This window comes from Poecilia mexicana, unplaced genomic scaffold, assembly GCF_051168715.1.
Source record: "Poecilia mexicana isolate PSO_F unplaced genomic scaffold, ASM5116871v1 scaffold_5, whole genome shotgun sequence".
NCBI lineage: Eukaryota > Metazoa > Chordata > Actinopteri > Cyprinodontiformes > Poeciliidae > Poecilia > Poecilia mexicana.
The window spans coordinates 10,116,269-10,127,339 of NW_028263374.1; the positions used below are offsets into that span (position 1 = coordinate 10,116,269).

An 11,071-nucleotide genomic window follows, 5' to 3' on the forward strand; every position below is an offset into this window, starting at 1 on the left:
AAGTTTCTGGTCTTTTTCATCCCAAAGCTGCTCTGTTGGGTTGATGTCAGGAAACTTTGCAGATTTTTCCTCACCATGCTCTTTGTAGACTTTGCTTTGTGTGCTGATGTGCAGTCATATTAGAACATGACTAGAAACTGCAGTTGTGGGACATTTTTACCCTATGTGAAGGCTTCATCGCTAAAAAAAACAAAAAAAAACCAAAAAAACTTATAAAACATGCTTACTTTTATTTTCAGTAATCAAAACAATAATAAAGAGAGAGACTTTTTTGTTGTTTTTTTTTCTCAGATTTACTTTAATGGGATGTTCATACAGACTTCAATAACATTCAAGCTTCAAGCCACTCTGAATGCTTCCATAAAGTAAACCTGGCTTCAACATAATTTGAGGTCAAAGGCAACTGGAGGGAAAAAAAAAACTGAATGAGAGTTTGAACAAGACAAAAAGGAGCAAGTCAATAACCAATCAGCTCACAGGGTTCAAATGTAAACATGTTCATTCACTAAACGTTTCAAATTTCATATTTTTCCAGTGTTTTAGGTTCGGCCGGTGACTTGCTCCAGTTAAGCATCAAGCAGATCAGGCAACCGAAAAGCCAGATTGTTTTGCCACACAGACTGCTAAAGCATCATAGCGTAGCTGTTCAAACTATCTCCGTTTTACTCCTCCACATTAGCCTTTGTTTCTCTTTTTCATGTTTTTATAAGATGTCAGTGCAGAAAGAAAAAGAAAACATTGCCATGTTAACTGACCTGAGCCTTCAGAAACTTCTGTTATATGTTGTTGAACAAGACAGACAAATGTTACCAGTTTTAAGAGCTGCTGATTATTTTGGGGATGCTCAGCTAGTTTCTTGAACACATGTGACAGCATTGCTTAGCACCATGAAAGGGTAGAGATTTAGCACAGATTTAAAAAAAAAAAAAAGAAGTTTCTGAAGGGTGCAAAGGGGATGGCTCTCCTTTTAAAAGACTTCAATAGTATCTTTTGGAACTGCTTTGCTGTGTGACAGACTTGGTGATGGTGCCACCATAACCACCAGACATGCCACCATAGCCAAATCCGGAGCTGCCGCTGGACAGTCCTGTGGTAGAAAACAAAACGGGAAGGTTAACATTTCTTTTTCTTTGTTATTACACTGGTTTACTTGTGATAATGATAAATCACGCTGGACACCTACCACCGCTTGAGGTGGTCTGCTGCACGTGGATGGTGGCGCTGGATCCTCCGCTGGTCAGTCTTTGAGAGAAACGACGGCATGTTAGTGCTTAAAGTGGTGGCTTGAGCTTACAATTCACCCTTGAAACATAAGCATTTAAGTTTTCCCCCACCTGCTCTCTTCTCCTTCCAGGAGCTTCCTGTAGGTGGCAATCTCAATGTCCAAGGCGAGCTTGATGTTCAACAGGTCACTGTATTCGCGCACCTGCTTGGCCATCTCTGCCTTGGCCTTTGTCAGAGCCTCCTCCAGATCCTTGATGCGAGCCCTGGCGTCCTTTACTGCCAGCTCGCCACGTTCCTCTGCCTCGCTGATCTGACTCTCAAGGCTGGATTTCTGTGGGAAATGATGTCACAAACGTCTGAACGTCTAAACAAGACTCTAAACAATAATAACGCCAGACAGACGAGAGGTCGCTGAAGCGTACCTGTGCTTTGACAGCCTCGATCTCATTCTGAAGACGTGCGATCATGCGCTTCAGGTCAGCAATCTCAGCCTTTGTTGAGCGCAGGTCTGTTTCACACTGTCCTGCAGAGGACTGCATCTCGTCGTACTGTCAGTCAAAAAATAAAAACCGAACATCAAAAATCAACAATTAGGAAGGTTAAAGGCTCACACTTTGCAGCCGAATAAGGGGAAGAACATCGACTTTAACGTTGCTTACCTTCTGCTTGTACCACATCTCTGCTTCAGCCTTGCTGCGGTTTGCAATCTCCTCATACTGAGCACGGACTTCAGCCACAATGGCATCCATGTCGAGGTGACGGCTGTTGTCCATCTCCACGATGACGGAGGTGTCCTTAATCTGTCCCTGCAGCTCACGAAGCTCCTACACAAAGAAGCTGCCAAATTAGCTCATTTGTGCAGGAAAATTGTGACTACACTAGTAGTCATAACTCTGTATCAAGTAGCTCGATTTCAACCGTAAAAGTCATACGTACAGCTTCGTACACGGCCCTGAGGAAGTTGATCTCATCCTGAAGAGCATCAACTTTAGCCTCCAGCTCCACCTTGTTCATGTAGGCAGCGTCGACATCCTGGAAGTACAAGAAGCAGGCATTCGTGAGACTTTTTCAACACTAATCCATAGAAGCAGCTGAAACAATTAAAAGAGCCATTTTCATGTTGTCTCACCTTCTTCAAGAGCACAAACTCATTCTCAGCAGCTGCACGCTTGTTGATTTCATCCTCGTACCTGGTGAAACACAAAGCAAAATCATGAGCATACCACGATTTCAATATCTGCAAAGTGAAAGAAACTCTGGGCATATATGCTGCTTTTTTCCCCCTAAATACTAACTTATGCTTGAAGTCCTCAACAAGGTTTTGCATGTTCTTCAGCTCTCCCTCCAGCTTAATCTTCTCGTTGCCAAGCCCATCAAGCTGTCTGCGCATGTTGGCAATGTAGGCCTCAAACATGCCGTCAATGTTGGAGCGGGTTGTGGTTTGTTCCTGCAGGAGGCTCCATTTGGTTTCCAGCATCTTGTTCTGCTGTTCCAGGAAACGGACCTACGGAAAAAAAAAAGAAGAAAAAGAAACTCCATTATGTCTTTTTTTTTAGTTAGTTTTTGAGGTAGTACTCTTCATATATTTGAAATGATACAGAATGATGTTTGATAGTACAAAATATTTTAAGCTGAAAGATAAAAGTAGAAAAAAAACTGGGAGGAGTTGTGCAAAACAAAGATTTAAAGGGTGTGTCACTTCAGGGATAATGCTTGAGAATGTCTGCTTTTAACTGTGCGACTGATTACATGTATACCTATCTAAACTGCCACACCTTTGCTGAAACAGTTGCAACTCATCGCTGCCTCAGTTTGAGTGCATACTCTTTAATAATTTGTTTTGTTGGTATAAATAGCTTTAATTTGGTATGACACCAAAACGTTCATATAAAACTAGGAGTGTCTCAGAAAATGTTTGTATTGTTGGGCTATGACTCAACCTCCAGCCTCTATTGAGTTATCATAACCACAATGTTTTTCTAGCCATAAAAAAAAAAAAAAAAAAAAAAAAAACTAGGTGTGGCACTTTAGGCATAAAAGACAAAGCAGTAGTGTGTCATGAAATGATTATTTTCTGAACTGTCTGCAGGAAACTGCAGAGCACAAAAAAGACATATCTAACTTCAAATTGAAATGTGTGGTTTTAAGATAGAATCAGGTGAAAGTGAATTTACAGCCATGTAGTTAAAATTCATGTTGCCCCTAACAACCAGGTGATAGGTGTGCAATGTGCAAATGGTAGACTTTGGACTCCATGGAAGCAGTGCAGATATGTCCCGGTTCTTTACTCCGGTTGACCAGCTGAGAAGTGAGCATCGATATGACTGATGCTATGTTTACTCAGTGGGCAGAGTTAGCTGCCATGGACTCAGACAGGCCATCCAGGCAAACGCAGTAGATTCATTTTTTTGCTGAATTAAAGGACGAGGAGGCAAACTGTCACATGACAGTCTGACTTAATATTTTTATGAGCTGCTCTGGTTCTAGACACCACAGGTCAGAGCTGACTGTGCTGCAAGGATACAATCCACAGCGTCCCTGCTCTGCAGTCTCCATCTTTCAGCCCACAAAAATCCTAAACACTGCATTTGCGTTCAACTTTCTCGTCATTTACTTTCACATACCGGTTAAAGATGGTAGAATTAGCTGCAGTTATCTAAGGCAAATCACGCTTACGGTAAATGAACCGGGGCGGAGATGCTGACACCAACCTTGTCGATGAAGGAGGCGAAGCGGTTGTTGAGGGTCTTGATCTGCTCCTTCTCCTGGGTGCGGATAACCTCGACGGATTTGTCAAAGGTGTTAGGAATTGGTGCCAGCAGACTCTCGTTGACCTGGACAGCTGTGATATGTGGCACGACACCCTGCTGGCCAAAACCCTGATGGCCAAAACCCTGATGGCCAAAACTCTGCTGGCCAAAACTCTGCTGGCCAAAACTCTGCTGGCCACCATAGCTTCCTGACTTCAAAGACGTGCTGCTGAAACCACCAGAGTAGCTGGGTGCAGAGGCATAACTGGAACCGTAGCTGGTCCTGGAAACACTGCTGACTGGTGTGGCGTAGGACCTTCGGATGCTGGTGGAGCTTGTGGTTGACATTGCCTTCCTCATTTTGGCAGAGTTAAAGGTTGTCCGCTGGCTGAGCAAAGGAAAGCTGGAGATGTGAAAGCTTCAAAAGGAGAGCCAAGTCCCAATGAGTGTCCAAATGCTGATACTGTCTCCTTTTATGCACCAAGCAGGGGGCGGGGAGGCTCTTCTTCAGCCACCTCAACCTGTTCTCTCACTTTTTTGCTGTAAAGCCTCCGCTTTCCACACCTATGCTGAATAACAGGAGTGGCTAATCCTGTTGAACAGGTATGAAGGGATCGCCAGGAGATAAGCTGTGACACACCCTGTCATGGGATAGACTCCGGCGAGAAAAAAAAGGAGACGAGGTAGAGGCAAAGCGCTACAGGGAACCTCCTTTTTGTGGTGTTACTTGGTTTATCTTGGATCAGTTTTACTATGTTTTGTGCATTTACATGGGCTACAGGCAAAATAATAGTGAAAATAAACAGTTGAATGAAATACATTGATCAACTAAAAGATAATGTATGACCAAGTACACATTTCAGCTAAGACACAGTGGGTTGAGGATGCACAAATAGATTTCTGAGCAAGACAGAAAGCTTTATAGCAGAACATTATGTTCTAATTATGTGCATTAGGTAGTTTTGCAAAGTGATGTAGTCTATGATGGGCTTGCTCCTTTTCCAACCTCAGTTGTCAGATTTCCTTGGAAAGGATCAATTTTATGTCAAGAGATAAGATTTTCTTTCTGCTGAACCTCTTGCCAAAAAGCAAACAATAGAACAAACATGGGAACACAACTCCAAATATAAAACGTTATTACAGTTTATCTTTCTGTCTGAGTTATCTAATGAAATTTCTGCAATAATACAAGACGTTTTTGAAAGAAAAGACTGTAAAAAGAAAAAGACCCCTTAGGGCAGGGGTGTCAAACTCCAGTCCTCAAGGGCCACTCTCCTGCAGTTTTTTGATGTGCCACAGCTAAAAAACACTGGAATGAAATTGCTGAATTACTTCCTTCTTGTGCAGATAAGTTCTCCAGCGCCTTGCTAATGACCTAATTATTCACATCTAAATGTTGCAGGACAGTGGCCCTCCAGCACTGGAGTTTGACACTTGTGCTTTAGAGCCTTTCAGTCTTAACATGCTTTTTCTTGAAATTATCCCCTGAGGTTGATCAGCGATGCGCATTGAACACTCTGAAGTTGTTTTTCTACCTGATGCATTTCGCTAAACCCACTCCCTGGATTCTCAAACACATTCATTGCGTTGTTTCTCTCACTGCAACTTTTATTTTTTTTGGAATAGAGGCCTGCATTTCTTGTCATCCTTCTCCATCTTTTCACATGCACATGCCTTTAGCTTCTAACAAACGTGTCAGATTTTAAGCTAAAGCTCAAATAAATTCTTGCTCTGCACTCTCTCTTGTGAGAAAACTTTTTTTTTTTTCATGACATTTTGACTATCAACAACCATAAAAATCCTGCAAATATTTGCATTTGTCCTCTGTGTTTTTTAAGCTGTGCCACACATTTTGACAGGATTAGTCAGAGTACATTCTTGTCCTCGGCAGCTGCCAATAAATCAGAGCAGCGATTGTAGCTGGGTGAAGTAACAGCATTTAGCCAGTCCAGTTTTGTACATGGACTGGCTAAATCCATGTACAAACTTGGACTTAGCCAAGTCCAAGTTGGCTAAGTCAACTTGGCAGAGCTCTTGACCAAGTCTGGTTACAGATTTAAGCATAGTAATAATAATAAATAATTTTTTTTTAAATCAGCGGAGCCTTTTCTGTTCTTGCTAGAATTGCCATCACTGGTCATGACTGTAGTTATTAAAGAGTCCAAGCCTGGTCAAGTCAGGGTAACATGGAGCACTCATGCATGTTCAACCTGAAAGAAATTTGCTAAAGATGTCTGAGATGGCACAGATTATAATCTTGCAGAGAATGCACCTTGTGTCAGGCAGTGCTGCTTGCAATAGGTTGCTGCATATGTTACTGCGCTTAAAGAAAAAGGAGAGCAAATAAATCAGTGAAACTATAGGAAAGTGAAACTGTTGAGGCTAAGTGATACAAATCTATCCATGTAGCTTACATGTTAGTCTCATTTTTGTAATTCCATTGTGAATAAATGAAAGCAGAGTAAATGCATACATAGCTTAGGTTCCACATAATGTAATTTCTTTCATCTCGGCTCGTAGTAAAGGAGTTGGGAGGAGTTAGCTCTCCGTTTGTACCCAAGAGATTTTATAGTTTTGGATGTCACAAGGCCTCTCCACTCTAACTTCCTCATTGCTGTCTTACATAGTGTACATTTAAAATTACAAATAAAATCTTAAACATTTAGATTTTTGATTCATGACAATATTTGCCTTGTAGATCAATTTAAACTGAGACCCATAATGAAACTTTATAGAAGTTGCTTTGTACCGTAGTATGTGTAAACTGGGTGTGGACGCCTAACAATGTCTGAGGTGTGGTCTGACGGGCTGTCCTCCTTTACACCACACACTTTAATAAGTGGACATGTACAAAACTGGACCGTTTAATCCATTCACAACATTTGCAGTAATGAATCAATCTCTCTGAGGCGTAAAATCCACGTGAGGTGTTGAATACCCGCACAGCAGGGCCTCACACGTTAGGTAATCTGTGATGGTAAAGATCACACTGGTGGTATTCCTTTGTGAGTTGCAGCGTAGAAACCAAAGTTTAATTCAGCTTTGCAAAGTTTAGCGTAGAAAGTGGGGTCAGGTCACCTCAGTGACCTGACCCCACTTTCTCCAATGTCCATTTCTGTGAAATAAACGGCTGCATTTTTGGTTTAATCTTGCTGCAGGTTGAGTACAGTGCATTGAAAAAGGAATTTATTCACTGCAAGGCTTTTTGAATCTGCCCCAGGATTTACCAAGACAAACTAGATTAGAATTATGAAAAGGAAGAATACTTTAATTAGGCCCGAGCAGCTAAGCGCTGCGAAGGCCTATTGTAATTGCGCTGTTAATTATTATTATGCTTCCGCCAAATAAAATGGCTTTTTGGGGGCTTTATCATATTCAAAAACTCACCAAACTTGGCGGACGCGTCAAGTCCGCGTGAAAATTACGTATTTTAAGGTCGACGGAAAAATCGCAACAGAAACGGCTCAAGGGCGCCACCTAGCAATTTCAAAAGACCCTTTCCTATTCACTTAGTTTATCGTAGAGACTTGAAATTTGGTACACTTGTAGAGCACCCCAAGACACTCTGAATTTACAATTAATGTCATAGTGCAAGTATCACAGAATGTCGGCCATTTTGGATTGAAGATCCGATTTTGGCCGTTTACAGGGTTCGTATTTGATCGAACTTGTCCTAGGGATTTCGATCGATCGGCTTCAAACTCGGTCAGATCGTTCATAAGGCATGGCCGATCCAAAGTTATCGTAGGTTTGCGTTTTTTTTTTTCCTAATTGGAGTTACCTGGGGTCAAAGTTCACCTAGTCGCCATGAAAAATAAAACGGTTATAACTTTTACAAAAAAACTCACAGCAGCACCAAACTTTCAGTGATTGATCATCATCAGGTCCCCTACAATACCCAATGGTCAAATGATGACGTCACTTAGGCCACGCCCCCTGAGAACAGGAAGTGTCATGTTTTACTGTGAACGGTCACTATCTGACCCCTTTGACCTAATCAACATGAAACTGTGTCCACAGACAGAAAACATGTTGGTGTGTCATGGATTCCAACCCTGTTTGGCTTCGATGGAGCAGGTGGGCGTGGCAGCGTGGCAAAGTGACTTGTAACGCCGTCGCCATACGTTTGGCTCTAGATTCCACAATTTTGAGCCCAGCTGCACTAAACTTGACATGACTGATCCTGGTGGGATGCCTGACGATCCTATGTCGTCATAGTCTGACGTCATCTAAGCCCCGCCCCCTCAGAACAGGAAGTGCCTTTTTGTGACTTGTAAAGCTCCATCTCTGGCTCTCTCAACCTAATCAAGATGATTCTGTGTTGGATGACAGATAACATGTTGGTCTCACTTGCTTTAAAGCGCCAAGAGTTTTCAGTAAAGGGCGTGGCCGTGGCAGCGCGGCGAAGCAGAGGGAACGCCGCCGCCATACGTTTGGCTCGAGATTCCACATCGTTCAGCCCAGCTGCACCAAACTCACTAGGATGCATCCTTATTCATCCCCGAACAGGAATCCATAACAGTCGTTGATGGGCGTGGCCTAATTTCTCTACAGCGCCCCCTAGAAATTTTTGAATGATCAGCCCCAAGCCATTTTTTAACCTAGAATTATGAAACTTGGTACACATGTGTATCATGTCAGGACCTACAAAAAAGTCTCTTGGAGCCATGGTGCAAACCCAACAGGAAGTCGGCCATTTTGGATCAAAATCAGCCATTTCCTCTTTTTCATAGACATCGCATCTGATCTATCTCCTCCTGCAGCTTTTGAGATAGAGACTTCAAACTCAGTCAGCAGAGACTTGAGACATTAAAGATGAAAAGTTATCGTAGGAATTTTTCTATGTCAAAGCATGTGGGCGTGGCTAAGTCCCAAACTTTGACTATACACCATCAAACATGAATGTGAAATAACTTCCAAATGCCAGGTCACAGCTGCATCAAACTTTCTGTGTCTCATTATAGATCAGCAATCATCACAGTTAGGTGGTCGATTGATGACGTCATCTTAGCACCGCCCACTTCCGACAGGAAGTCACCTGTTTTTTCTACTGTATGTCTTACTTTTTCTCTCTAATTCTTATGGGTTTCATCCTGTGCTGACTGACATGAAATTAAATGATGAAGAACTCTGCCGTGATGAACTCTACTGACCCGTGGGGGCGTGGCTAAGTCCCAAACTTTGACTATACACCATGAAACATGAATGTGAAATAACTTCCAAATACCAGGTCAGAGCTGCATCAGACTTTCTATGTCTCATTATAGATAAGCCCTCATCACAGTTAGGTGGTCGATTGCTGACGTCACCTTTGCCCCGCCCACTTCCGAAAGGAAGTAACATGTTTTTTCAAATGTATGTCTTACAGTCTAATTCATATGGGTTTAATCCTGTGCAGACTGACATAAAATGAAATGATGATGAACTTATTGATGATGAACTCATTGATGATGAACTCTACTGACCCGTGGGGGCGTGGCAAAAATGGCTGTCCCTCGTAATATGCATACGTTCGTCTCGTATTCACAAACGCATCATCCGATTTGCACCAGACATTGTATGAGTGACACTTGTGAACCTCTAAGGAGCCCAATAGAGTTTAATTGTGATTTGACTCCACTGCGCCCCCTAGGTTAATCAAACAGCTGTATCTCCTCTCTACATGGCCCGATGTGCTCCAGATTTTTGGTTCATCGCCAGGGAGCTCTGCCGAAGCCGTAAAAGCGGATAGCGTGGATGAGGGCGCGCGAGCGTCGGCGGTGGCGGGCGGGTGGCGGTGCTGGTACCCCCGCGGTGGCTATAGGCCGGAGCAGCGCTAGCTGCGAGGGCCGCTTGAGGCTCCGCGGAGCTTTAATTTCTTTTGTTTCTTTTTTTTTTTTTTTTTTTTTTACAAATAGAAACCTGAACCGGATGTTTGCAGGGCATCTGAGTCGATGCTTTGGAGAAATAACTTTCACTCCAATTACACCTGCAAATCCTGTGGAAAATCTCTCTACCTGCTTCAATGGTGTATGTTTGTCTACGGTCGATGCCCCACAGGAAGGGGAACCTCACTGCTTAAGTAAAAGCATCCCCACAGCATGATGCTACCAGCACCGTGTTTCACACATTGGTGTGTTTGGAGTGATGTGTAGTGTCTCACAAAATGTTTAGTTTTGTGTTTTCACACAGTTACTGAAGGGTTCTTATCTACTTCCATGATTAATTGTATTCTTGCTGTCAGTTTAGATGAACTGCTGTGTTTTGATAAGTTTGAAGATGTGCAATACATTTGATGTGCAATACATGCAGTACATTTTGGAAAATGTACTGCATGATGCTTGTTCATTGACATTCAACAAATCTCAGAATACCTCACAAAATAGCCGAATTGACACCGAGGCACTGTGATTGAATGAAAAGCAGGTTTATTCAGTTAAACCTTTTTTGTATGCTGTTATTTCGGTTGACTAGCTGCAAAAACAAAACTAGCTGCAAATGTGTCACAGTTTCACTGTTTACCCTTTCAAACCAGAAATCCGGCCAGGAACTAGGGTTTTACTAACGCTGCAATCAGAGAAGTAAAACTGGCAATTATTCTGGTTCTTTGCCATAGAAACAAGCTTTCACAATGAAACAATCACAATCTTTCTTTTTAAAACCCAAATAAAAGAACACAACAGAAATGACAAAACTGCAGTTATGTTTGACATGCGCTCCACCTCCGCCCCGGTGTTTCGAAGCAAACCTGGCAGTAAAAGTGGGGAAAGGAAGTTTTCTGCTTTACAGCTGGCAGCGTCTTCACAGCCCGAGGCGACTGGAGGACTAAACCTGTCAACTACTAAATTCCTGAGTCTGTTTGTTTCTCTGGCTCTCATTCCTTTTTTAAATCTTTGTCTTGGTAGCAGAAACCTGTTAGACAGCTTCTGCCTCCAAATGTTGTTAGCGATGGGCTTCGTTTCTGATGTTTCTCAGCGCAACTTATTTCTTATGTACTGAACACGGTTATACTGCTCAGGTCACAGGCTCTCAGATTAAATTGTTAATGTTATAAAATGCAGCTGTCCAGCTAAACGAGATTGGCCAGTAATGATAACCCACTTGTCCTCACCAACAAA

The 11,071-nt window shown here is 42.5% G+C and overlaps 1 protein-coding gene across 1 annotated transcript; it reads right to left on the reverse strand.

The window, feature by feature from the left end:
• Nucleotides 1-267: 267 nt before the first annotated feature.
• Nucleotides 268-4,437, reverse strand: LOC106914393 (keratin, type II cytoskeletal 8-like). Its single transcript, XM_014981143.2, has 9 exons — nt 3,936-4,437; nt 2,520-2,728; nt 2,354-2,414; nt 2,161-2,256; nt 1,884-2,048; nt 1,647-1,772; nt 1,335-1,555; nt 1,184-1,242; nt 268-1,087 (listed from the first exon to the last, which is right to left on the reverse strand). The coding sequence occupies exons 1-9, from the start codon at nt 4,332-4,334 to the stop codon at nt 978-980; spliced, it is 1,446 nt and encodes a 481-aa protein (XP_014836629.2). The 5' UTR covers nt 4,335-4,437; the 3' UTR covers nt 268-977.
• Between the last annotated feature and the right edge of the window lie 6,634 nt (nt 4,438-11,071).